Source organism: Castanea sativa, chromosome 7 (genome assembly GCF_040712315.1).
Source record: "Castanea sativa cultivar Marrone di Chiusa Pesio chromosome 7, ASM4071231v1".
NCBI classification, from domain to species: Eukaryota; Viridiplantae; Streptophyta; class Magnoliopsida; order Fagales; family Fagaceae; genus Castanea; species Castanea sativa.
The window spans coordinates 27,794,778-27,822,583 of record NC_134019.1 but is presented as its reverse complement, the minus strand read 5'-3'; the positions used below and the strand labels follow the sequence as shown (position 1 = coordinate 27,822,583).

General features: G+C 35.4%; 3 protein-coding genes and 1 long non-coding RNA gene across 10 annotated transcripts; 1 reads left to right on the top strand and 3 right to left on the bottom strand.

The window, feature by feature from the left end:
• Positions 1-3,998: 3,998 nt before the first annotated feature.
• Positions 3,999-5,072, bottom strand: LOC142644257 (uncharacterized). Its single transcript, XM_075818906.1, has 3 exons — positions 4,923-5,072; positions 4,438-4,595; positions 3,999-4,341 (listed from the first exon to the last, which is right to left on the bottom strand). Exons 1-3 carry the CDS (start codon positions 5,070-5,072, stop codon positions 3,999-4,001), a joined length of 651 nt encoding a protein of 216 aa, XP_075675021.1.
• Positions 5,073-7,137: 2,065 nt separating this feature from the next.
• Positions 7,138-7,714, bottom strand: LOC142644256 (uncharacterized). Its single transcript, XM_075818905.1, has 2 exons — positions 7,625-7,714; positions 7,138-7,536 (listed from the first exon to the last, which is right to left on the bottom strand). The coding sequence occupies exons 1-2, from the start codon at positions 7,712-7,714 to the stop codon at positions 7,138-7,140; spliced, it is 489 nt and encodes a 162-aa protein (XP_075675020.1).
• A 59-nt stretch (positions 7,715-7,773) lies between these two features.
• On the top strand, positions 7,774-15,284 carry LOC142644255 (uncharacterized). Its single transcript, XM_075818903.1, has 8 exons — positions 7,774-7,785; positions 8,141-8,222; positions 10,899-10,991; positions 12,803-12,984; positions 13,078-13,570; positions 13,908-14,446; positions 14,524-14,755; positions 14,833-15,284. The coding sequence occupies exons 1-8, from the start codon at positions 7,774-7,776 to the stop codon at positions 15,282-15,284; spliced, it is 2,085 nt and encodes a 694-aa protein (XP_075675018.1).
• A 4,610-nt stretch (positions 15,285-19,894) lies between these two features.
• LOC142642692 (uncharacterized) lies at positions 19,895-23,116 on the bottom strand. Of its 7 annotated transcripts, XR_012845714.1 has the most exons (4): positions 22,703-23,101; positions 22,186-22,349; positions 21,781-21,871; positions 20,304-20,638 (listed from the first exon to the last, which is right to left on the bottom strand). It is a non-coding gene; the product is annotated as an uncharacterized LOC142642692 (long non-coding RNA). The 7 variants fall into 7 exon arrangements; XR_012845715.1 differs by lacking the exons at positions 20,304-20,638; positions 21,781-21,871 and adding an exon at positions 19,895-20,236 and having other exon boundaries at positions 22,703-23,094; XR_012845712.1 differs by lacking the exons at positions 20,304-20,638; positions 21,781-21,871 and adding an exon at positions 19,896-20,277 and having other exon boundaries at positions 22,703-23,093.
• Between the last annotated feature and the right edge of the window lie 4,690 nt (positions 23,117-27,806).

Below are 27,806 nucleotides of genomic sequence, written 5' to 3'. Positions count from 1 at the left end.
AGTAGCCCACCTTATCCTCAGCTACGATCCCATCTCCTCCAGCTTTCAAGCCCCCAAGTACGTCATAAAAGCAAAAGACCCTTACTTACATTAGATTAACATCACAATACCGGGCTTCCTCGCTAGTCCTGCTCCAAAAGGTACCCAATTGGTGGAATTGCCCTTTCAGCGCACTAACGAGGAAGAAGCCACCTCTTCCCAACCAATTCTCGAAGAGACGGCACAAGTAGTTGAAGTTTCAGACTCTGAGGAGGATTTCGAAGTCTTCAACCAGTTCAATCTCCAAAACCTTCAAGTGTAGATTTCAGCCACCTTTCCTCCGTGCAAGTGAGCAGTGTCCAAGAAACCCCCAGTATACCCAACGTGATAGTGCTACAACGTAAGGCCAAGATAAGCCTTATTGAGTCTCATGCGGATGGTACAGTGCCTGAGGTGGCCATACAACCTAAACTTCCTACTCTTCTTCCCGCCTAAGCCTTTCAGCCTGATCCTACAGACAAAAAAGGAAGCGGGACTGAAAAGGAAAAGATATAGTTGAGGAGGGAGAAGTTATTCCCTCAAAGGAACCTGAGCCCCAGAAAGGGGTCAAAATAGCAAGATCAACTCAGACGAGGTCCTTAAGTGAAAGGGTCATTGTGGAAAGGGGGTATGATCGTTGTACTAAAGTTCTAGCCTAGAACCCTCCTCTGGTGTTGAATAGGTCTCCCCTTCCCATGGATTCTTCAATTAGGGACTTCCAAAAAGGGAAGGCTAGATACGTGGAAAATGCCCTGGAACAGCCCCTACTACGACCTGATGACATGGCCGATTTAAGGACCATGAAGAAACACAAAATGTTTCTAACTCTAAAGAGGGATCTTGCGTTGGTAAGTGCTTCATATATTTTATGATATATATTTTTTAAATGTTCCAATTATTTCATCTCATCATTTTTTTTTTACTTCTTTTTTTTAAGGCAATTCAAGTTGTGCACTTGGCCGAGGAGTTGGTGAACAACTCCCGCAAGCAAATGAAGGAGGAGGAGGGACAGTGCATAGCTGCCGTGGATTCTTTTAAGCTAGTTGAGAAGAGGATTCAACACCTAAACATCAAGTTGACCGAGGCTGATAGAGAGAAAAAAAGCGTTAAGGCTGCTCTACTGGGGGCTGAGAGGTAGGCGGAAAATCAACTCAAACAACTCTGCTAGACTAAGGACCAACTAGTTATAGCCAAGGAGCAAATAGTAGCTCTCAAGAAGAAGCTGGAAGAGGCTGAGGAAGCTGCTGCCAAGGCCGAGCAAGAGGGGTATGACATTAGGGTAGCAGAAACTGAGGAGACACTTAGGGCCAAGGTTACTGGGATTTGTAAAGGTTACCGCCTCCAAGTATGGAATAAAACACTAAATCAAGCTAGGGTAGATGCTTCTTCCCCACTAAGGAAGGCAGAAAATGCCTACTACCCCCTACACTCGATGTGGCAGGTCCCTCCAGTTCCCCAACTGAAACTACTCCTCAAGCACCTAAACCCGATCAAGTGGAACTTGTTGCTGCCCCTCCTGTCCCTTCCAAGGAGACTAACCAAGCCAAGGCAGTGGAGGAGGGCAAAGAAACAGCCAAAGACACAATTCCTGACAAAGAGCCAGCTAAGGAATCTTCTAAGGGAAAGGAGGGCATCCTAGGGCCAGGTACTGGTACTGGCCACACTTCCTTTTACCCACAAGGAAGACCCTAAGAGTAAGGGTGTGGCCCATGCAACGGTGTCCGAGGTTACTTGTCAGACTTTAGCAAAGGCTAATCTTCCTCCTAAGCCCACCTAGGATTCTACTTAGACCTTGTGATTTTTTTTTTTTTTTTTTGCATGTATTTACCATTTTCTACTTTCGAGCATGTACTCTCCTCGCCATCCTAAGGCTTTATCTAATGAAGAGTTATTGAGTTTTTTTTTATTACTTATTTTTTTAAGTGGAATAAAACTTTATTTTATCCCTAACCACTATTTAACTGACGTAGGCATAACTTGTAACATTCTTTGATTAAAATATAACATGCCCTTGATATCAACAGATGTCCATACAACTTGCAATCTAACCATTATGTTTCATGCAACTAGTAATGTAATGCTAACCATTTAAGCAATTAACACTTTGAATTTTACAATTTAACTTAAAAACACATCTTGTGTACCTGAGATGTATGGCTCAAAGGAGTCTGTGTGATTCAAAGCTCCATCAATAACTTCTAGTAGAGGTGAAGCATTAATTTATCCAAGGCATCTGGTCTGAGGAGCACGACCTCATGAAATCAGGTTTATTATCCAAGAACATATTATGGATGTACTTGCAAATGCTTTAAGTGATGCTCGGGGGCATCCCTTCAGTTAAGTTATTACCATTAGAATCTTGGTTATCCATTATAGATAGATTATTTACTCATTTACCCAAGGTACGCAGTTTGAGGAGTCAGACATGACCGAGATTCGGTTTAGTACTTAGCTTAGCAGGCAAACATTAATTTACCCAAGTCATGTGGTTTGAGGAACCAGACATAACCAAGATTCTGTTTAATGCCCAGATAACCATAGAAGTATTAATTTACCAGAGGTAGGTGATCTGAGGAACCAGCCATAACTAAGGTTCTGTTTAATATATAAAGAAATGAGAAGTATTAATTTACCCAAGGTCTGTGGTTTGAGGAACCAGGCATAACCAAGGTTCTGTTTAACACTTAAAGGAATGAGAAATATTAATTTACCCAAGGTATGTGGTTCGAGGAACAAGACATAACCAAAGTTCTGTTTAACACTTAAAGGAATGAGAAGTATTAATTTACTCAAAGTATGTGGTCTGAGGAACCAAACATAACCAAGGTTCTATTTAACACTTAAAAGAATGAGAAGTATTAATTTACCTAAGGTATATGATCCGAGGAATTAGGCATAAACAAGGTTCTGTTTAACACTTAAAGGAATGAAAAGTATTAATTTACCCAAGGTATGTGGTCCGAGAAACCAGGCATAACCAAAATGAGAAGTATTAATTTACCCAAGGTATGTGGTCCGAGGAACCAGACATAACCAAGGTTCTATTTAACACTTAAAGAAATGAAAAGTATTAATTTACCTAAGGTATGTGATCCGAGGAACCAAGAATAACTAAGGTTTTGTTTAACACTTAAAGGAATGAGAAGTATTAATTTACCCAAGGTATGTGGTCCAAGGAACCAGACATAACCAAGGTTCTACTTAACACTTAAAGAAATGAGAAGTATTAATTTACCCAAGGTATGTGGTCCAAGGAATCAGGAATAACCAAATTTCTGTTTAATACTTAAAAAAATGAGAAATATTAATTTACCCAAGGTATGTACTCCGAGGAACCAGGCATAACCAATGTTCTAACACTTAAAGGAATGAGAAATATTAATTTACCCAAGGTATGTAATCTAAGGAACCAGGTATAACCAAAGTTCTGTTTAAGACTTAAAGAAATGAGAAGTATTAATTTACCCAAGGCATTTGGTCCAAGGAACTAGACATAACCAATGTTCTATTTAACACTCAAAGGAATGAGAAGTATTAATTTACCCAAGGTATGTGATCTGAGGAACTAGACATAACCAATGTTTTGTTTAACACTTAAAGGAATGAGAAGTATTAATTTACCCAAGGTATGTGTTCCGAGGAACTAGGCATAACCAAGGTTCTGTTTAACACTTAGACAAATAAAAACATTGTATATAACAATAGAAACAAAAATATGGCAAGAATGCTTGTCATTAATAATAGTACATTTGTAGGTTATTTACATTCTATGGGCGTGGTACAACATTTTCATCTAGATCTTCTAAAAAATAAGCTCCAATACCTGCCACTGAGGTGATGCAGTATGGTCCTTCCCAGTTGGGTCTTAGCTTTCTCCAAGAAAGATTCTTCGCAGTGCCCACAACCTTTCTTAATACCCAGTCTCCTGGGGTTAAAGGCCTTTCCTCCACCTTCGTGTCATATCATTGCTTAAGTTTCTGCTAGTAATATGCCAACTGAACCATGGCTGCTTCCCTTCGCTCATCAACCAAATCTAGGCTTCTCTTCAATAACCTATCATTGTTGTCAGGGGTGAACATGCTTGTTCTTAGTGTTGGGAACCCAGTTTCTAAAGGGGTCACTACCTCGGTCCCATAGGTCATTGAGAAGAGTATTTCTCCTATTGATCGACAAGAAGTAGTTCGATATGTCCATAGAACATGTGGCAGCTCTTCCACCCATCTACCCTCTGTCTTATCCAACCTCTTCTTAAGTCCATTCACTATGACTTTGTTAACTGCCTTAGTCTGCCCATTTCCTTGCAGATAGGCTGGAGTTGAATATCTATTCCTAATGCCTAATTCACAGTATTACCACATGAAGGCTTTGCTGTCAAATTGGAGTTCATTATCGAAAATGAGGGTGTGAGAAATCCCAAACCGAGTGACAATGTTCTTCCACACAAACTTCTTTGTATCCAGATCTCTAATATTAGACAGTGGTTCAGCTTCCACCCACTTAGTGAAATAGTCAGTTCCGACCAGAAGCCATTTTCGGTTTCCTACAACTTTAGGAAATGGTCCTACAATGTCCAAGCCCTATTGAGCAAATGGCCATGGACTAGACAGAGGATTGAGGCCTCCCTTTGGCTGATGAATGTTCGGAGCAAATCTTTGGCACTAATTACACTTCCTCACAAACTCTAGTGCTTCTTTTTGCATACTTGGCCACCAATAGTCTTGGGTTAAGGCCCTATGAGATAGTGACCTTCCCCCTGTATGACTTCCACAGATCCTCTCATGCAATTCCCCCAAAAGTGGCTCTACGACTTCAAGATGGACACAAAGCAAGTATGGTCCAGAAAAGAAACGCTTGTACAACTTTTGCTCCTCGGACAACTAGAAACGAGGAGCGTTCCTCTGTACCTTATTTGCTTCCCCCTTCTTGTTAGGTAGAATACCTTCCTTGAGAAACAGGACCAAAGGATCCATCCAGCTAGGATCAACCATGACCTGGTGAACTTGGACCCTCTCCTTCTTCTCCTTGGTAGGCTTATGCAAATCTTCAACGAGCATAACTCGAGGTAAGCCTTGTCTAGAAAAGGTTGCCAAAGTAGCCAAGGAGTTAACATGTGTATTCCTACTTCTTGAGATTTGTTGCAAAGTGAAAAACTCAAAACTTTACTGTAGGCACCTAACTTGGCCCAAATATTCTTGCATTCTCAAATTTCTAACCTCCAACTCTCCCTTTACTTGGCCTACCACCAACCTTGAGTCCGAGAACACTTCCACTGCTTTTCCCCCCAATTTTTGAACCATGGCCATCCCTACCAATAAAGCTTCGTATTCGGCTTCATTGTTTGTGGCTGAAAAGCCCAACCTTAAAGATTTCTTAATAGTGATCTTGTCGGGGGACACCACAACTAGCCCCACTCTAGATCCTCTCTGGTTAGCTGCACCATCAACATACAATCTCCAAGATGACGATCCTAGTATAGAAATTGCGTCAATTGGTTTTCCTTCCCAGCTCTGCTCCTCGTTGGCTACTTCTACTGGAGATTCAGTAAATTCTGCCACCAAATCTGCAAGATCTTAGCCCTTAATAGAGATCCGAGGCATATACTTAATCTTAAAGGCCCCTAAAATTGTTCCCCACTTGGCAATCCTTCCAGTATAATCAGCCTTTCGGAGTAATGATTGAAGAGGAAGTTGGGTTAAAACCACAACTGTGTGAGCTTGGAGATAATAAGGGAGCTTTTGCATGGCATGTACCACTACCAAGATAGTCTTCTCCAATGGAAAGTAACAAACCCCTGCTTCATGTAGTGACTTGCTCACATAATAGACTGGTCGTTATACTTCGTTGTCCACCCTTACAGCACTAAGCTAATTGTATGAGAGGCCACAACAATATAGACAAAAAGAACTTCCACCTCGGGTCTGGACATAATGGGTGGTCAAGAAAAATAATCTTTCAGCTGCATAAAGGTCAAGGCATATTCTTTAGTCCACTCAAATCCCTTCCACTTATGCAATAATTGGAAGAAAGGCCTGCATCTATCAACAGACCGAGAGATGAACCGGTTTAGGGTAGCATTCATTCCTGTCAACTTCTAGACCTCAAGATTCTAAGGAGGTTTTAGATTGTTAATTGCCTTAATTTGATTAGTGTTAACCTCAATTCCACGATGTGTGACCATATAACCTAGAAATTTGCTTGAACTGACACCAAATGAACACTTAGATGCATTGAGACGCAACCTATGTTTTCTCAGCACTTTAAAGATACTTTCGAGGTCACTCACATGCTCGGAATGTACCTTACTCTTCACCACCATATCATCTATGTAAACTTCAATATTTTTTTGCCAAATTAAGGTTTAAACATCTGAGTCATCATCCTCTAATAAGTGGACCCTACATTCTTCAACCCGAAGGGCATCACTTTGTAGTGGTAAAACCCCATGGGCGTAACAAAAGCAGTCTTCTCCTAATCGTCCAAAGCCAATGGTATCTAATGGTACTCCTGAAAGGCATTTAAAAAGTTCATTCGAGAATGACCAACTGTTGCATCCACCAATTGGTCTATCTGAGGTATCGGGAAGCGGTCCTTTGGGCGAACTTTGTTTAGATCTGTGAAGTCCACACATACTCTCCATTTCTCATTCTTCTTCTTTACCACCATGGTATTGGCCAACCATTCAGGATAAAACAACTTTTTTATTGCTTCGGCTCGCTTAAGTTTGATCACCTCCTCCTTAACAACATCTGAATGTTCTTTGGAAGAGAACCGAGGTGGTTGCTTCTTAGGGGTAATAGATGGATTAACGTTTAGGTGATGACAGATAAAATTTGGATCCACCTTAGGAGCTTCATAAGCACTCCATGTGAATACGTTAACATTCCTCATGAGGAAAGCAACCAACTATTCCTTCTCCTAAGGAGGTAACTAAACTTCCACTTAGAAAAACTTCTCATCATCATCATCATCAATGACAACTTTTTCCAACTCTTCACACTTTTCCCTTTCTACTACCACATCTAGAGACAGGATATTGTCCTCCTTGATTGCTATAATCCCTTTCCGCAGAGACCGAGGATTCACCTCCAAAATGATATCTAATTCAACCACCAAACATTGTCAGGCCATAGATTGACTCCAGATTAGCTCCTCAACTTGATCTCCTGATGGATACTTCACATTCAAGTGCAAGGTGAAAGAAACAGCTCCCATGGCATGAAGCCAAGGTCTTGCCATAATAGCAGTATAGGGGGAATATGCATCTACTATAATGAAGTCCACTTTCTCGACTTCTGACCCTGCCTGAACAGGTAATCTGATTTGGCCCTTTAGGATGACTGTTTTCCCATCAAACCCCACTAGAGGAGGATCATAGCAGGCCAGGTCTTCAGGCTTCAGCTTGAGCCCCCTATATAGATCATGGTACATGATCTCTGCACCACCGCCTTGATCTACCAAGACCTTCTTCACATCATACCCTCCAATCCTGAGGGTAACCACCAGGGCATCATCATATGACTGTAGGGTTCCCACCTTATCCTCATTAGAAAAACTTAAAGCTAGGATCCCACAGATTCATCATGTGGCTATAGGGTTCCCACCTTACTTGTATAAATGTGTATGCTGACTTCGTGATCTCTCCTTCACTCAAGATTAAGGAATTGATCTTGACACTGGGATCCCACAAATTCTTCATGGTTTGGCCCTGAACCTACCATCGTTGGATGAACTCAAGAATGTCCAAGTTCCCCACAGATGGCGCCAATTGTAAGGACACGTTTGACTCCCAAAGCCCAAAAGAAAGTTCAATGGCCCAAAGTGCTCAAATCAATGAATTTGTAGAGAGTGAGCTTAAAACTGAACTTTCAATGAGTTAGGTGTCCAATGATCACAGTAGGTTAGTTGCTATTGTAAAGCATGAAACAAACAGTTTGAGCAAGGAAAATCCTCCTTGGCAAAGTCCGAGGAAGGTTGTTCTTATATATTTCTCTTAAACTTAACCACAATTACAGTTCTTGTATGTACAATGATTTTTCCACAAATTCACTGATGACCCTCTTGTAATGGGAATTTCCTTCTTTATATTCCCCTTCCTTACTTTATCTCAGCCTTCTACATGTAGATCAGATTGTTGGCTTTGATACTTGTCACATCAGCACCACCTGATGTCTCTTTGGGTAGCTGTAAAGCTGGAGGTAGTTCAGGTATCACCTCTACATTAATGTGGCCAGGGAGTTAGCTACAGAGCATTCAATGTGGTGACAGTAGCTTTCTTCTCAGATATTCCCCAAATCTCTTTTTTCTTATCCCCACCTAATGTTTATCTTTGCCAGAATGATCGTCTATTGCCTTGTTCTTGACAAAAGATAGGACATAGGTCCTCTACCCTGCTCAGCCAAGGAGGTACTTCACCTCGGACGACATTTCCAGTTCCCCATGACCGAACTCTTTCTACAAACCACTATCTTGTATGTCTCCGTCACTATTACCTGTCCTCGGACCAATTAATGTCTTCGGACATGGCCCACGTCCCAATACCCACATTTGGGCCCTTTATTCCTACAGTGTAATTAGGAGTGTTTGTAGTGTGGTGTGGTACGGTTTTGAGTCATTTTTAGCACCACACTTTGCGGTGCAGTTTAGCTAAAACTATATCCACAACGCACTTTTTTTACGGTCACATGTGCGGTGCAGTATGGTGTGGTGCAGTTTAGAGTTTAGCTATAACCATAACCACATTGCACCTCATTTTTTAGGTCAAATGTACAGTGCAGTGTATAAGATGTAGTTTGAACGGCTTGAAATTAGTATATTTTCTAAATTTTGGGTTTTTCCTACCTAGCCTAAAACTAATTTTTCCCTTTATTATGGGTCAAGATTTAAACTATTGAGCTAATTTTTCTTTATTTTGGGCTGACTTTCCTAGTCAACACTTGTTGGGGTTCTCAAATTTTTTTTTTTTTTAACTTGGGTTATTAAACTATTAATAATATATATAATATTTAAAATATATATATATATATATATATATAGAGAGAGAGAGAGAGAGAGAGAGAGAGAGAGAGAGAGAGAGGGTGCAGTGTGGCGCATTGCGGTTTGTGCGGTTTTGTTATTATAAAACTACAAACCGCATTGCACCATGCAGTGCGGTGTGGTGTGGTACGGTACACTGTTACTTATGATGTGGTTATATCATTTTGCGGGTGGTTTTGGTGCAGTTTTTACGGTTTGTATGGTTTGTGCGGTTTGGTGAACACACGTAGCTATAATAGATTGTTTAGTGAGGCTAAGATTTAACTTCCTCCCAGCTGTTGAACACTTATTCGTAATTCACAACAAGATAAACATAGAAATCCTCTTGAAAGTATGGAAAATGCTAAAGGAGTACAATATACAAAGTGGCGTCCTACATGGAGTACATCACACCAACAACTTATTAAAAAATGAGTACATTTTTGAATTCTACATCCAAAATTTAAAAATTCATTATTTCATAAAAATTCGAAGTGAAACTAAAATTATGATGAAATTAAAAATCGTTACATCTCCCCCTTCTATCTCATCTTCATCAACTCTTGGTAATACCCAAAATGAACTCCATTCAAGCACAACCGTGGAGTTGGAGATAAACAAGTTGGATTAGATGGCCCAAAAGCCTTAATCTCCCATGGCCTCTCTCCCAGAATAGAATAATTTGATTTTGTGTAGTCCAAAGTAAGTATATCATATCAAAAAATGCCTAAAAATTAGTTTGTAAGAGGCTAACATCTGTGATTTGCACAACATCCATAAGTCAAGACATGCAAAATTCAAACATTCATTGATTAAATGGAGGAAGAATATCCCCTTGAGAGTTTTGTTTGGATTTATAGGCTTAAGAATATTCTTATGAGGATGAAGAATGTTCTTAAACCAAAGCTTCATTATTTTAAAACATATACTTTTAGATCTTGATTTTTATGTTTTTGTTATTTATTTATTTATTTGTGTTTTTAATGGTGAAAGCACAGAGGCGGGTAACAGAAGCTTAACGGAGTGAACCTCAAGTAGGCAAAATGCCAACTTTTAAACCATAAGTAAGCAATTTAAATTTCGGTCAAACCATAGGTGGGTAAGTTGTAATTTTCCTTTATTTGTTTTTTGGTAATTAAGAATAATATATTAAGAAGAAAGGGGGAAAACTCATAGTTTTAAAAATCGGACTAGACCGGCTGATTCAACTGGGAATTGATTATCAATCTGGTCTGGGCAAAAGCACTAAATCCAATTAAAAACCAGCCAAAATCAATAATAATAATTAAAAAAAGGTAAAACCGAAAACTGGGTCCAAAATCAGTTCTTTGACTTTTAAAACCATGGGAAAACAAGCCAGACCCATCTCTATCTTTTGCCTTTTTGGGAAAATTTTCCAACCAAGTTTATTAGAGATGGTTATGAATTCATCCCAATTGTGAAATGTTGTCCAAAAAGCAATGTTTTGGGCCAAAAAGTTTAAGTTCCTAGGAATATAACTAAATTTCTAACAAGAGAGTTATCTTAGAGCCCGTTTGGATAGGCTGTTCACAAAGCCTTAACGCGCGTTTTAGACAAAACGTGATTTTATAAACCGTTTGGCTCCACAAAAATCAGCACCTTTGCATTTTCAAAATTCAGATTTTTCACGTTTACAAAACATTGCAAAGATCTGTTTTTTCAGAAACGCAAGATGGATTACCGCTATTTTTTTCTCCAGGAAATCAAAATAGCGCCAAAACGATAATCGGTTTTACCGAAATACCAACGTTATCCCTTCCCCATGTATATCTCTTCCTCTATTTTCTCAGTTAGTCTCCATGGGCTCTCCATGTATATCTACTGCCGTGTTCTCTCAATCTCCACAGGCTCTTCATGTATATCTGCTACCCTGTTCTCTCAATCTCCACGGGCTCTCTTTTGCTTTGTTTCTGGTCTTCGTTCTTCATCTTGCTTGCCAGGTAACAATTCTCCATTCCTCTTTTGCTGAATTTATGTTATAGATTTGGGATTTTTGCATGGTGGGTTACACATTGTTGGAATCCTAAATGTTAGAACTTATTTTGACTGATATAATTATTGCTACGATTGTTTCTGTTTCTGTGTTGTGGATTTATTTGGGTTTTTGGCTGCTTTTGAGACCTGCCCATTTTGGGTTTTCATTATAATTGTTGCTTTATTATGTTTCTCATTCAAGAATCATGTTTGTGTTTATGGGCTTTTGATAAAAATTTAATTTTTAACATTCTTTAGTGATAAAAGGCTTAATGGGTATTGTAAATGCACTTCTAGTATAGTGTTTGTATATCCTCTCTATGTGAGGTGCCCCTGAGTTTGACAGATTTTGGTATCTATTTATGTGTGCTGCTGGAGAGTTGAGGCTTAGGTATGTCTTTCTCTGTGTAGTGGGCATAGTTCTAATAACAAAGTGGAAAAGAGCAAAAATACTACTTATTGAAACAAACAATCTGCTGTTATGGAGAAAATTTGGAATGATAAAGAATTTTACTTGTGGTCTTTATCAAGAAGTTTGCTATTGTGTCTGACAGCTTTTATATGACAAGATATTGGATACATCTTTTACATGAACCATATATTTCAATACACGTATATGCACCATATATTTTAGCTGAGTTTGTAGAGTAGCACTTGCCCTTGGAACCATACATCTTTTCCAATATTCAAGTTTCATGGCTTTTAGGCAGAGGGATTATATTTGTTATATAGTGGTAGTATAATTATAGTTCTTGAAGCAAACAAACAGCTTTTTAAGCTACGCTACAGCTGCTGAATAACCAGAAAAGCATGCAACTGACTTGTAAAATTGGTCTCTAATAAACACTTACTAAAGTCACATCTACAATTCAAATGAACCATACCATTCACATTTTAGATCAATGTACTGAATGATTTCCATACCTAGTTTGGCAACCTCAAAAAAATAGCACACCAATTTCTTTGCCACTGCTATTACTTTATGTTTATACAAATGTCATGTCTTGTGTCTTTAAACAAATACATGTATGTCTACTGATACACACTCAAAAAAATAGCATACCAATTTCTTTGCCACTGCTATTACTTTATGTTTATACAAATGTCATGTCTTGTGTCTTTAAAAAAATACATGTATAACTACTGATACACACTAGTTAATGCATTAACAGTAGCAAAAGGCCAAGTTTAGGTGGGTTTTGTTCATTTTTAGCTTATTTTTCTTTTGATTCCTGGACAGCTATATTTTGCTTATTTGTAGATGATCATATGAGCTGAATAAGTTTGTTTGTTTCACATTATTCCATAATGTAACCAATGCAGTTTCTCTCTCAAAGCATTGCATGGATACTATCAAGATTTTTTTTTTTTTTTTTGGGGTCTTGATGAAGAACTGTAGCTTTTGATTCTTTGGAGGTGGTGATTCACTAAATAATTAAGTAGACTTGACACAAACTTTTTATTTTTTTTTTTAGTAGCTTTATTAGTAGAAAGGCAACAAGTTTAGTACATACACAAGTTTTTTATCCTAGATTTTTTTCCTAATTGTTCAAGGATCATCATGTTACATTATTAACAAACCTATGTTCTTTTTAGATGGTTAAGATAAAGGAGACTTCAAATCCCAACCCTAAACCATCCAAAAATAGCTCAAGTGTTAGAGCTATTTGGACATCAAGACAAACAACAATCTTTTGTGAAGCTTGTGTGGATGAGGTATTTAAGGGTAATTAGCCTAGTACTTGCTTTAATAAAAAGGGTTGGAATAACATTATAGAAGCTTTTGAGAAGAATACTGGAAAGAAATATTCTAGGGATAAGTTTAAGCATAAGTGGGATGGATTGAAGAAAGAATGGATACTTTGGAACAAGTTAATAGGAAGTGAATCTGGATTGGGATGGGATGCAGCCAAAGGAACAATATCTGTAACTGATGAGTGGTGGGAGAGGAAGCTAACGGTATGTTTGACATGACCCACTGTATTACTATTGTATTAGTATATAAAAAAAAATGCTAATTTGAGTTATTAACGAAAATAGTTGAACTTGTAGGAGGTACCTGATGCTGCAAAATTTCGAGAGAAGGGTTTGGAGAATGTAGAGTTATTAGACATCATGTTTAAGGACACTGCAGCCACTGGAGAATTAGCATGGGCCCCCACTTCAGGTGTGCTACCTGATGATATTGAGACACGTAAGGAGGGGTTAGGTGAAATGTCTACTGACACATCTTCTCCAGATAATAATGATGATGATGATCCTAACGAAGTTGAGACTCCTAACCCTACACAGCCACTTAACCCTATACAACCAACACAAGACAAAGGAAAGAAGCTAGCTTTGCCATCATCCACACAGGGCAAAGGGAAGAAAGGAGGAGCAGCATTGAAGATGACTCAACAACTTAGTCGTATGTGTGATATTGTGGAGTCAAGGAACTTAGTTATTTCAGTTGAGCCGGGTAGTACTATTCGTAATGTCATGGAACGTGTATGCACTTTGGATGGCATTGAGAAGGGATCTGAACTCTACTTCATGGTAGCACGTATTTTTCAAAAACGAGAGAAAAGATAGATGTTTGTCGTGATGGGAGAACCGCATTTGCAGCTTCAGTTTCTACAAGATGAAGCAAGATTGTTAGGGGGGCACTACTTTAGCAATTAACTAGAATTTGGAAAAGTTTATAATAAGATAATTGCTTGAAATTGTGTTCTTTGTTAGGTTTTTCGTAGTTTATTGTTTTTTCCTTTGAATAATGTGTTTGTTAGGGTGGTTTGAACTTGTTTAGATGTTTTAACAATGTTTTTAATAATTATATGAATTTATTCATTTGAGCAATTTCTTTTTAGTAATTTTTCTAAGTGTTTGTTATCATTTTTTAGGTGTCATTCATATGGATTACAATGATTATATTGATAATAGTGATGATCATTCTTATGATGTGGAAGATGATGATGAATTATATGATCTTGTTGTTGCTGGATGTCATGTAGCAGTGACATATTATATAAAATACATTGATAAACAACCTTGTAGAGATTCTGATCAAACTGGTTATAAGTGGTTGATGGATTGTTTGATTGGTAATGAAGCAAAATGTCATGAGATGTTTAGAATGAAGCCTCATGTTTTCCTTCAATTGTGCAATGATTTGCAACATAGATATGGACTTCGGCACATAAGGCACATTAGGCTTGAAGAGTTAGTAGGTATATGTTTGATGATACTTGGACAAGGAACATGTAACAGATTGGTTCAAGAAAGATTCCAACATTCTGGTGAGACTATTCATAGACATTTTCATAGGGTTCTTAAACGCCTTATCATAATGTCAATGGATATCATTAAACCTTCTGATCGTACATTTAGTGAAGTTCCAACATATATACAACAAAATCCATTATACATGCCACATTTTCAGGTATTATTTCATTCATTCTAATTTGCTTCTAATTTTTGTTATGATTATTTCTTTAATAACTTTGTATTGTATTTTAGGACTGTATTGGTGCCATTGATGGTACACATATCCAAGTTGTTATTGGAGGGGACAAGAAAACTCCATATTATAATAGAAAAGGTGTGACAAGTTTTAATGTGATGGCGGCATGTGACTTTGATTTACTCTTCACATATGTTATGGCTGGATGGGAAGGTGCTGCACATGATACACGCATTTTCTTAGATTCTTTCCATCGACAATCTGTCAATTTTCCAAAACCACCACCAGGTATATACTATATTTATATATTAAATATGTATAAAGGATGTTATTTATGCACATCTCATATGTTTTAATTTTGTTAGGAAAATATTATTTAGTTGATGCTGGATACCCCTTGAGGAATGGATATTTGCCACCTTATAAGGGACAAAGATACCATGTTGCAGATTTTCGACGAGCTGGTAGAGGAAATCACCTAGAAGAGAGGTTTAACTATGTTCACTCATCACTTAGAAGTGTGATTGAGCGAACTTTTGGAGTGTGGAAGAATAGATGGAAAATTTTGAAGCAAATGCCATCCTACGACATTAAGGACCAAAGAAACATTATAGTTGCTACTTGTGTCTTGCATAATTATATTAGAAAACATGATAGGGAGGATAAGGGATTTAAATGGGATAAGCATAACTTGGACAAACCAGAGAGCAATAGTAGTGAAGAAGGTAGTAGCAGTCAGGCAAACATTGAGAATATACATGATAAGGAGATGAAGGTTATTCGTGATAGGATTGCTCGATCCATTTGTGGGTTGTAGCCAATGTATTTTCATTATTTCTATTTTGGAAAAATTTTTATGTTTCTATGGTGCAACACCTTATTCATCTGGATAAGACTTAATGCTTTATTGTATCAGCTTTGTAGCTATTCTATGTTTCAGCTCTGTTCTAGCTTTGTATTTGGACTTTGTTGTCTTCCATTTTCAATTGAATGAATGCAGACTGTTTCAATCAAAAAAAAAAAAAATCATTAAGTTTTGTTATCTCATTTGATGCATCATGATTAACTTGAGGTAGCTGATGGTACTAGAATAAAATTTTGGTTGGATGTTTGGTGTGGCTGCAGTTTTCGATTATGCCTTCTTCTTCTTTTTATTTTATTTTATTTTTTATATTTCCTGCTAGAAGAGTTCTAATTATACAGAGTGTTTGAATGTCTAGTCCATTTCTCTCTTAATTGAATGAACCCATGTATCTTTGGGATTCTAGCTGTTCTGTTTACTTTGGCTGCATTTGTATATCACGTGTTTCCAGTTTGGTGTTGACAATCTATATCAGGCTATAGGATGCAGAAATTGGAGAATGCAATCAATAATGATTACAATGGTATCTAAAAAGTGGGCAGTGGTATCATGGGGGATTTGGAATGCACGAAATAGAGTATACTCTGAGAGAGTTCAAGCCCACCCCAAATCCATTTTGGAGGGGGTAATTGGATTCTTGCAGGAATACTACAATCTCACCAATGCACAAAGAAGCAATGGATAAGCTTCTTAGCTTTGCAGATGAAAGTAATAGAGGACCCACACGACAACACTCTTTCAGCTTTGGAATTGTCTAGATATTTTTTTTAGGCATGTATTTGGAAGTTGTTTAGAAGTCTTCTTTTTCCCCTGTTTCGGTGTGTTTGAACAAGGTTTATACACTCTCTTGTACGTGGTTTTTCTCTATTCAATAAATATTTCTATCTTTTATCTCAAAAAAAAAAAAAAAAAAAAAAAAAAAAAAAAAAAAAATCTTTTAACTCTTAGGCTTTTCTACTAGGGGATCTTTTACTAAACTTCCAATTGAGTCTTTGTAATTAGTATAGTTTACAGAGTCTTGGTAGTTTGCTGGATTTTTCATTTTTATGATATGCTCCCATTAACTCAGCTGCACAACTTATTAATATTTTACCAAGCAGCTGAGTTATTTGGTATTGTTTTAATATAATTTTTTGGCGTGGAAGTAGCTATTAAAGTCCTCAAGCCTGAGCGTGTAAATTCAGATATGTAGAGAGAGTTTAGGAAGGAGGTCTTTATAATGACAAAATAACCTTAACAAAATAATTAAGTCCTTTTTTGGAATTTACACTTAAAATAGCCATTTTTAAAACAGCATATCCAAACGTTTAATGTAACTTTAAAAATAAAAAACGCATATTTTCACATTTTTACCAAACACTTATCTATGGTTTTTAAAATGATGTTTTCAAAACGCACGTTTTAAAAACGCTCATTTTTAAAACGCACCTTTGTGAACAGCCTATCCAAACGGACCCTTAAAGAGACATTTACATTTGACATAATAGGAACTAGGAAAACAAATGGAGGGGAAGCTAAAGTCTATAGAGCCTTATTAACTATGCTTGAATCACCTTCAAATTGAAAAAAACCGTAGGAAAATGATGTGTCCCTATTATATTTTAACCAAGGAAGACAATACCGTACCGGAGGCTGTACCGGTTTAGCCAACAGTACAATATATTTCGGGTACCAGTCAATACCGATATACCGTTTCGGGTTTACCGCTATACATATAAAATCCTATATATATATATATATATATATATATATTGTGAATTTAAATCCTATTTCTTTATATATATTTAGGCCCAATTCATCATTATCTTTATCATTCTACAATAGCCCAATTCATTACAAATAAATCTAAATTATCTAATCATTATATTAAAAATTTAAAACAAAAACAAAAAAACAAAAAACTTCAAACAAGTGTAAAAAGTCAACTATCCCACCTAACCATCACATGATTCAATGTCTTGAGAAGCCAAATGCTCAGAACCACACATTACTTCTTTTTTTTTGGTGCTAAATAAGGCTAACCACACATTACTTTCAAAAAGAATAAACACATCCAGCCAGTTTACCTAGCACTCTCTGTTTAGGCTCTCTTTATTTTGTACCTGGCACTCTTCCAGCCAGTTTGGCTACTGTTTGTGAGGAAGATGCCTTAGTTTGTTTGTCTTTTTGAGTTTAATACATTGAAGTTTACCCCAAAAAAAAACACATCCCACATGTTTTGAAACTGCACTGAGAAGTCAAATGCTCAGAACTGAGAGGTCTAGTCTCTGGTGTTCATGAGCAGAGAAGAGGAGAAGACTAAAAAAACGTCTGGTCTAAGAGATGCAAATTAACAAAACAAGGCCATGATGTAGAGGAAGGCTTCGCCGGAACTTCGTCGTTGTCTCAGTGTCAAAGACGTAAGACCCGTTCTTAAATGATTTCGGTTGGAATGACCGAAACGCCCCGAAATGGCCGAAATCACCCGAAACAGTCCGACATAAAAACTGGTACGAAATGGGTCACTGTACCGATTTGGTCGCCGGAACAAGATATTTCGGCCGTACCAGCCGGTATGGTATGAAATCGTCTCCCTTGATTTTAACTCACACTTAAATAATTGTATACAATCATTTGAAATGAGTTATGTACATTACACATGACAAAGACATGTGATTTTATTATTTTAACCAAATTTTGTCAAATTGTTTTTTGTTAAAAACATAAAAATTTCTATTTTGATTCGATAGGTTTTTCTCTGATGTTTGGCCTTTTTGAATTCTAAAAATGCCTAAGTTTCTTGGAATTGCTTAGAAAAAAAAAAAACTCAAAATCCCTAGGTGTGTTTGTGCTTGAGGTTTTGTGACATTGTCATTATATTCATTGCACAGTTGTGTAAGGCTTATGCCTTGGAGTTTGAGCATAACACGAAACATTTGTGTTATTATCTATATATGTTATAAAATTGAAGCCTTGAACTTTTTGTTAACCTCATGAGAGCTTGCCACATAAACTTTGGAGGTCTCACAATTTTTCATGTCATCTTTTTAGTTTAACTTATTATTATATGTAAACTCAAAACATAAAATTGCGCAATCCCTACATTAGCAATATTAAAAAAAAAAAAAAAGAAACCTGTCTTTCACCACAAAACACAAAACCCTTTTAAAAACCCTATAACCATATTACAAATGTGAAAAAACTCAAAAACTAAACCTACACAAACCCTACATTAGAAATATTTCAAAAAAAAAAAAAACCTTTTTTTCATCCCAAAAACAAAACCCTTTTAAAAACCCTACAACCATTATAATAAACATGAAACTCTAAAACCCTAAGCAAATCAAATTTTTTTGAATTAATGTGAAACTCAACAACTAACGTGAAACCCAAAAATCCAAACTCAAAAACCCTAAGCAAACCAAAATTCTCATAACTAACCTAAAACTTAACAACATACATGAAACCCAAAAATTAAAAAACCTACATGAATATCTAAACAACCCAAAAAAGTAGCAATTCTTCTCTATTGCTATTACCACACTAAAAGCAACTCCACTATTGCTATAGTTATGGATTATTCTTTTAAGGGTATATTTCTCTTATATTTCTTTGTTGTGTGGTCACATTTTGTTTTTCTTTTAATAATTTGTAGACTTTGAATCTTCTAATTCTTTGATTTTTGGGTTTTTTTTTTTTTTTTTGGGTAATATTTGGAACTCTCTTGCAAATTTCAACAACTATAGTTATGAATTATTCTTTTGAAGGTAACTCATTTTTTATTATTATATATGTTTCTCTATTGTGTGTGGCTATATATATATATTGGGTATTGTTTCAATAATGTATATGCTTTGAATTTATTGTAATATCTAAACATGTTTAGCAGATTTCAACGGTTATATCATGAATTTATATTCTTCTGAAGGTAACCTATTTCTCTATTGTATAGTCATATATATATATATATATATATATATTGTTTTGTTTCAATAATTTCTAGGTGGTGAATCTTCTAATTCTTTTATATTTTTTTTGGCATTTTCAAAAATTTAACATTTGAGTTTTTGAGTTATTGTTTTTTGCAATATCTGAAACCAATTGGCAGGTTTTTTGCAAGCTATTGCACATTCAAGCAATGACTTTTTTATCAAATTGTAACAAAATTTGAAGTCAAGCAAACAAAATTCATGCAATGGTATAATTTTGTAATCAATTTAAGATTTTATAGAATTATCTTAATCTACCACACAAACAAATACGTTATGTGTGTAGCACGAGTTTGCAACTAGTTTTATATAAAAAAAAAAGGTAGCTCTAAAAATACATGTGTTATTATATAAACAACTTATCATTTATTTTAAAGGATGTTCAATTGTTTTTTGTTTCAACATTCAAAAAGAATTACCAAAAAGGGATTTAATGTTACATTCAAAACTTTAAAAAGTTTTGTGATTTATTGAGAAGCCATCTAGGGCTTTGTATATTCTGAAAACCAGTCGCTAACCCGTGCGATGCACGAGAAAGCTACTGAAAATGAGATCAACTCGAAAATTATAATCATTTTGCAAGTTAGACTACAAAATTAGGTAAAAGAATTAATTTCATGTTACGGTCTAGTTTTTTATTGGTAGCAGAATCACTTGCATGATCGAATTTGGTCTCAATGGATTAAGTGCAAATCCTTCATCTAGACATTCAAGTATTAGGATAAATTATGTGTTTTTGATAGGTAAAAATTAAGATAAAAAACAATTATACATATACACAGAACCAAAAAAAAAATTGTTTACCAAAGAACCTCAAATATGTAAAATTTGCCAAAAAGATACATCACATATTAAAACACGTCTACATAACTTTTGAATAATCCAAGTGCAGCAACATTAGAAGCAATCTTTAGGCTTCTTCACTATTTCAAGTGGCTCCTAAACAATGTCATATTTACTTCTCAGTTCTATCCATCATTCTACAATATAAAAGTCACAATCAACACATATGCATCTCATAAAATCCATAAGCAAGTTTTTGGTTTTTTTTTTTGTTTTTGTTTTTTTTTTCCTTCTCCCTTCTCAGTTTGACTAAAGAGAAACCAAAGTGAATAAAAAAAAAAAATTTATAATTTAAAGCTGAAAAGTTAAAGTTTACTTCTTTATGGTGTTTCACACAAAGTAGATACAAAACCATGTCTTTTTTATAAGAGTTCAAGTTAGTTTCAAAACACAAACAGATCTGGTTCAATAGGATGTAGCAAGAACCTTTGAGAATGAAACTACAACATACTTCAAATAATGATGAAATTCCCCATTTCCGTAATCTGACTCTCTTCCCTACAAATAAGAGGACTCTTAATGTTGAAAGAATTTCCTCTTCTTTTAGTGGGTAAAACAGTAAGATCAAAAGTATTATGTGTAACAAATATTATCATATTAAAGTGAAAATAAATTGGTTAAGCAGAGATATTTAGCTGAACACAGATGTACCTACATCATCTGCATCATCAAGAATCAACACAGCCTTTTCTTGGCCAAGCAAGATACCAAGACCCTTTTGATGTTATTGGGTGCCATGCTTACATGAAATCACTTTAGCACTTAAGTACTCTTGACGTAGGACAACCACAATAGTATAATAGAGCAGAAAAATGATAGGATAAACCCTAGGAGTCAGTACCTAAGGGCTGCTTGGAGTCAGCACCAAGCAAACTGGAATCGGCACCAGTGTAAGAGAGAACAAACGTTTTTTTATAATTGTCAAAAGCCGTCTTACAATAATCAGAAAAAGTGTTTAAATAGCTAACAACACAAAACCCTAATTATTAAATAGCTAACAACACAAAACCCTAATTATTAAATGTTCGGGCTTGCAGAATCTCAAGCCCAATAACTAATAGGCTCCATCCATAAGGCCACAGGTTGGGCCGTCTTCTTTTTGCTCTTCCTCCCATACGTGTGTATAATTGGGGGCCTATATCTTGTGTCCGCACCAACTCTCCTAGAGTATCAACTAGCTTAGCCATTTACAATGCATAGTGCCAATAGGCGATCACTCATTGTATAAATGTACATCTCAAACATTTCACTTTCTTCTTTTAAAAATGTGTGAATAAAGGGCCTTAGCTTCATTAAAAGAAGAGGAAGTTCATTAAATTTTTTTGTGCTCATTAATTCTAGACTCTTTCCATGTCTTTGAAAGTTTTACCTACCTTTGGTTAGAAATTTGAACATTCTATTGACAAATTGAAAGCACTCAAATAAAACTCTCATCAAAAAATTCAGGACGTAATGGTAATCATTCATGTTGACCTCTAAAAGTTCTACAACATGACAAGTTACAATGGTATATAGCAAAGCTTAGTAGAGATGATCATACAAACAAAGATGGAATGTCACCATGATACCTGAAAACAAAGATATACAAAATGCTAAGCACACTGCCAAAGTACAATAAAATATAAAGGTAACAGAAATACCTTGCAAATCTTTTTTTATTTTAAATATTATTCTTCTGTAGCATATGATCTACATCAAGAACCAAGTATAGCTTCTTATGGTGTAATAAATCTGCTTATTTCAAATTGACAATTTCAGCATTGTGAAGCCGTAGTCCCAGCAAATAATGTTTAAGCTTAAATGAATTACTATTTAAAAAAGGAAAAAAAAGATCATCACTATACTTTATGATTCTATTATTCTTGAATAGGAATAGATTTATAAGTTCAAAATTGGTTTACATCTCTCCAGTTGTAATTTAAAAATAGTTTCATATTAGGGGAATATTACTTAGTGAATGAGCAGTGACACTGTCTTCCATTATGCAAAGAAGGATAACCAAAATTCATAACTCCACCAAATAGTCTTATCTCAAAGAAGGTTACCTCATGAAAGTAACCCAATGCCACACCAGATTTGGCCAGCAACCTTTGCCCACAAAATGTACATGTTGTCATCTTGCAATTCTTGAAATCTTCAAACTTCAAACTGGTCATCCAAATATCTCTTTTTATTACCAATGAAACCCATCATCAGAATTTATCTTTACCTACCAAAATAAATAAATAAATAAAAATAAATTGGTTAAACTCCATTTGTTCCAACAAATATACCTTCATTCAGTTCCATTAATGTAACAGTTCCTCATGGGAAGAGCCATCCCAAATCCGTAACCGTAAGGCATAAACTACATCTTCTTATAAGAATTAATAAGTAGCAGCAAGTAACATAAAGAGGAAATTCAAAGTCCATAGTTCATCCGGATTAATCCAACATCATTCAAAGCAAAAACAGCCTCAACTTAAAACACGAAATTCCTATATCAAAACCAATACACCCACAATACCCAAACCTAAATCACATTTAACGTTCAATAAAGGGACAAGAAAAAAAAAACTTTACCTGCAGCGGTTCCAGCCATCTAATGGTGGCGGTAGACCGGTGGTGACAGTGTGAACATCAATGGGAAGGAAAAAAAATTGAGCCACCCAAATTACACAAACAAACTCTCACTTAGAAGGAGAAGAAGATTAAGAAAGAAAATCCCAAGTATTACAACTGAAAGGGGAAAACGCAAGAAATTAGTTTTACCAGTAGTGGTTTTGCCGGCTAACCGGTGGTGGCAGGCTAGTGAAGGCAGGACTCTGTTCTTTATCTTTGCCGGCTGGAGAAGGTGGAGTCATTGAGTTGTGGAAGAGGAGGACCGACGGTGGTCTGGGTTTTGGTTTCAGAATTATATCGGGAAAGGGTAATTGGTTTGAGAAAGGGGAGTATATATATTTAATAAAAAGAAATAAATCAGATTAAAAAAAAAAAAAATGTGATGTGGAGAGCGCATAGCTTCGGTTATATATTTAATAATAATAATATATAGATATAGATGAAATCAAATTGGCAATAATCCTAGGCGTGGCCTCCATCTATTGCATTAGAGATTTGATGGGACAAAATTAACACGTGGCTATTTTGGAATATATATGAGTTTAAATCTTCTGTCTTATTTTTTCTGTTACACTCTATATTCTATCAATACAAACTTGTCGCGTATTTACTTAATTAATTAAATATTATCATTATTGACTTATTAATGTTACCGTTATTAATTAATAGTAGTATTTAATTAATTAGATGGACACGTAACAAGTTTTTATTGGTAAAATATAGAGTGAAGCGAGAAAAGTAGAACAGAAGATTTGGACTCGAAATATATCATTTTTGTGTCTCATCGTCGAGTGCTTTGAATTTTGAAGTACAATAGATAAGCCAAATTCATATTTCTAAACCGATTCTAAAACAATTGAATTTATAACAACTAATTATTGTAAAAGTGAGCATAATAAAGAGCTGGAAAAAGGGGATTCAGATCCTCTAGAGTTCCTAGGGTACTCTACCAAGTAGAGTTCATTAAATCCTAACCACTCTTTAATGATTTAATGGTCTAGATTTTGCCATGTCAGCATTTCATTAACAATCATCTTAATTGTTTTGTTTACAACATTATTTTATTATTTCAAGAATATTATTAATGAAATGCTGACATGGCAGAATATAAACCATTAAATCATTAAAGAGTGGTTAGGATTTAATGAACTCTACTGGTAGAGTACCCTAAGAACTCTAGAGGATCTGAATCCGGAAAAAGGATGCTTTCCAAAGTTTGACTGATTGTCAAATCAAGATATAAATAATCAATATTTTTAATTATATAAATGTTGTTCAATTTATTAGTTTATTAGCTTAGGGTGGGATCCAACTAGCTTTTATCAAAACTCAACTAGCTTTTATCATTATAAAACAGATGTTAAATTATATCGGTTTTAAATTTTTAAAAAAAAAAAAAAAACTTTTTAGTTTACGAGGCAATATATTTTTCGTGACATTTCTTTATTTTTAATATAAGAGAGAAATTTATAAATACTTATTATTTAGAAATCTTTAGATTCTTAAGATCACGATAACCCCATTACTTGATATTATTATACTGGTAAAAATGCTAGCTGCCCTACTACTAGTATATAATCAATTAATATATAAAATTTTATTTGAGACACTGCAACTTAAAATTAAAAAATATAGAGGAAGAAAGGCTTAAATTATAAGTGAATGGAAAATTATATCGAGCTTGTTTGAGATACTAAGAAAACGAAAATAATTCCAAAGTTTTGCAAAAATGACCATCCTAGAGTTTCGTAAGATTCAAAAATTGGTTAAACATACATTATAAAATTCCTACTAACCTTTTAATTACAATTTTTTAAATTTTTTTTTTAATTAACGTGTCCTGGCTAAGTACTAAACCTTTTTATTTTATTCTTCAAAAAATTAGATACTCTTAAGTTTTATGAATTAATTAATGTGGCTACATAAATTTCTGTCACGTTTACGCTTAAAAAACCTAAAAAGAGATTACTTTTGGTTTGGTGGTTTATGTGAAAAAATTTTCTGATTCATTAGATACAACGTTTTCATCTTAAAAGTTTCTAAAAAAAAATAAAGTTCTTCTCAAAGAAAAAAAAATACAACGTTTTGAACTGTTGGGTAGCAGTTACAAACCCGTTTCATATTCCTACCCATAAAAGACTATATATATAAAAAAAAAAATCAAACGACCACCGCGCACCCTTGGTGTGCTGGTCACTCTACAAGTATAAATGCTTGTGGGGTGTGAGGAAGCAAGGGACGGGGTTCAAGTCTCCAGGAGGAAGTTTTACACATATATACACTTAGATTAGACTAGAGTAGAAATTCTATCTTGTATAAAAAAAAAAAAATCAAACGCTTTACTTTCTCAACAAAAAAAAAAAAGATCTCTCTCCCTATACGCTCCCCTCTCCCTTTCTCTCTCTCACTCTGTTCTAAAATGTATTTCCTATCCACAATTTTGAAACTATTTGGTTGAAAAACTCAAAAAAAAAAAAAATTTCTGATTTTATATACAAAAATTTTGATTTTCTATTTCTAAAACGCGATATTAAATAATAAAAAAAAACCCCATAAAATCTAACCATCTCCTTCATCATGCCTCCCCAAATTTGGTCATCTCCTTCAAAATCTTTCCTCATTGCCCCATCATATTTATGATTCCAATTACCATTAGATTGAATGAAAGGGATGACCAGAAGATGATGGTAAGGCTAAACAGATTCAAGATTCTCGATCAAATGGGCAGATAGGCACACCCAACCCAGCCCACGGGTAGATTTGCTTGAAGTCAAGCTTAACCCAGATTTTTTTGAAGTTTCTGAGGTGAATAGTTTAATTGTCTATACCCATGTAGGAATATCTCTGTCTAATTGTTTATCCCCATGTCTATGCATCTCTTGGATATGAGTTTTAGATCAGTTATTGTTTTAGTATGTGTAAGTAATGTAATTTTCAAAACGTATCCTTATGGTTGCATATACAAACATAGATGATTTTGAAAGAATTGGAACGGCTTTTTTTTTTTTAATTTTATTTTTATGTTGGGCTTTGGAAGTATAACTATTGTGTTGTCTGTTTCAACTATACTCATTATTAGAGTCTGTTATTGTTGAAAATGTTATTTGACTATGTTTTGGAGGTATTATGGTATTCTATTATTGTTGAAATTCTAGGTAGTTCTTTTGACAGCAATGTAGTTCTTCGATCACATTATATGCAGGGAATGGTTGCAACAAAATGCATGATGTGTGTTTGATAAAATGTCTACACACTATTTTGAATATCTTTCTGCATTGTTTTTAAATAACTTTTTGTAAACCAATTTTCTGTTTCATATGTCAAGCTCTATAAAAGGAGCAATGTGGGTTTGTTTGTGTTAGATGAAAAATTCTAATTTTTTAGAGATAGTGAGTGATTTTGTTTTGTTCATCAATTGATTAGTACCAAACTATTTCTCAGAAACTTTGCCACAACAATATTGTAAAGTTGTGATTTACATCTATGTTTTATGTTGGCTTTATTCCATGACAAAAAGTGTTGTATTTGCTTTAATTTGTTCCTTGTATTTTGTGGGATTTTATTGTATTGGGTTTAGTATTAAGTTGGTGAAGAATCGAGCATAAAATGAAGAATTAATGGATTTCGCGAGTGTCTCGCTAGAAGCTTACTCGCGAAATAGTCATGTGAGAAGCACATGCTGGAAGCTGAAGAGTTGTACTAAGTTGTCAATTTTGTGAGTGTCTCACGGGTAAGGCCTTCCCGCAAAATACTCACGAAACATTCTACCTTGAGGATTTTTAAGTGTGACTTTCTTACCCTTCACCCATACCATATATACCCTCATTAATCACAAAAGTATGAGAGGCAATTCAAAGAGAAAAACCCTAGATAGGTTTTCTACAACACACACACCCATCTTTTAGAGAAAAAGCTATTCATCCTTAATGAGAAATCATTCTAGTCTCTTCTCCTTCCCTCTCCCATTGTCATACCTTGAGAGGAGATTTTTACCCAAACACAACCCAAACTTTTTCAGAGTGTAGAGAGTGTTTTGGAACTTGGGAAGCTTTAGAAATTTGCCAAAAGAAGCCAGTGAGGCTTGGCGGATGCAATCAGGCATATTGCGAGATCCGGAAAGTTAGAGAAGACATGACTCTGAGAAGTCTGTTGGTAGCAAGAGCCTAGAGGGCTCAAGTACATTGGGTAGACTAGGCTTGGAGGGTCTTTTATTATTCATGTACTCCAACTTTATTCTCTAATGGATCAATTTCAGCTTGGAGGGTGGCGGAGAGGTCTTTCATCGAGTTCTTTGGCTTCCTCTTCGATAACACGTCTTGGTGTTGTCTTGTGTTCGTATCTTTCTTCCTTTATTCTTGTATTTTACTTTTATTATTTGTTGTTCATGTTTATGCACAAGAGTAGTTATCAGTTCATTGCGCTCATTTACTCTTATTCCGCACTTTGATTAGGTAAGAGTAAAAGCAATCTAGCCGTAATTTTTAATTGGGGGTTTAAACAAGCTCTTATGTATTCACACATATTCGAGCTTTCAATTGGTATCAGAGCGGGTACACTTGTTTTAGTTTCATTACCTAAGTGTAATCCTTGACCCCTTGTGTGTATTGCCATGGATAGTGTTTTGTATGCTTCTATGGATGTTGTTGATTGTAACATGTCATGTATTTGTGAAAATACCTCTATGAGTGTTATGCCTCTAATTATGAGTTATCAGCTTCAAAAAAATGCCAGCAAAATGTGAAGTATGTCTGCCCTATTTTTGTGTGTGTGTGTCTGTGCAATTCTTTTCCCTCCAGTTGATTTTTGGGGCAATTGTATATTTGACTTTATAGACTAAGTGGTTTATCATAAGGTTTTAAGCCTAATTTTGTGACAATTTTTGAAGCAGGTTGATGAGGTTGAGAATGTCACCAGTAAGTTGCAAGCACTCTCCAACTCGAATCAATCCTGCAAAAAGAAAACAAAGAGACTTAAAAGAGAGCACCGGTGTGGTGCCGGCCAAAAACTCTCCGAAGGTCAAGTTAGAATTTCTTCTCAACCCTAAAGTGTCAGAGTTGAGTCAAAT

Coding starts and splice junctions, on each gene's coding strand:
- LOC142644257 (XM_075818906.1), bottom strand. CDS start 5,072: ATGCTCGTTGAAGATTTGCATAAGCCTACCAAGGAGAAGAAGGAGAGG. Junction 4,596..4,922: donor AGAAGGGGGAAGCAAATAAG/GTACAGAGGAAC, acceptor TTTGCTCAATAG/GGCTTGGACATTGTAGGACC. Junction 4,342..4,437: donor TGGAAGAACATTGTCACTCG/GTTTGGGATTTC, acceptor CATTAGGAATAG/ATATTCAACTCCAGCCTATC.
- LOC142644256 (XM_075818905.1), bottom strand. CDS start 7,714: ATGAAGAATTTGTGGGATCCCAGTGTCAAGATCAATTCCTTAATCTTG. Junction 7,537..7,624: donor CAGCATACACATTTATACAA/GTAAGGTGGGAA, acceptor GGAACCCTACAG/TCATATGATGATGCCCTGGT.
- LOC142644255 (XM_075818903.1), top strand. Junction 8,223..10,898: donor TAAAGCTGGAGGTAGTTCAG/GTATCACCTCTA, acceptor CAATCTCCACAG/GCTCTTCATGTATATCTGCT. Junction 14,756..14,832: donor TTTTCCAAAACCACCACCAG/GTATATACTATA, acceptor TAATTTTGTTAG/GAAAATATTATTTAGTTGAT.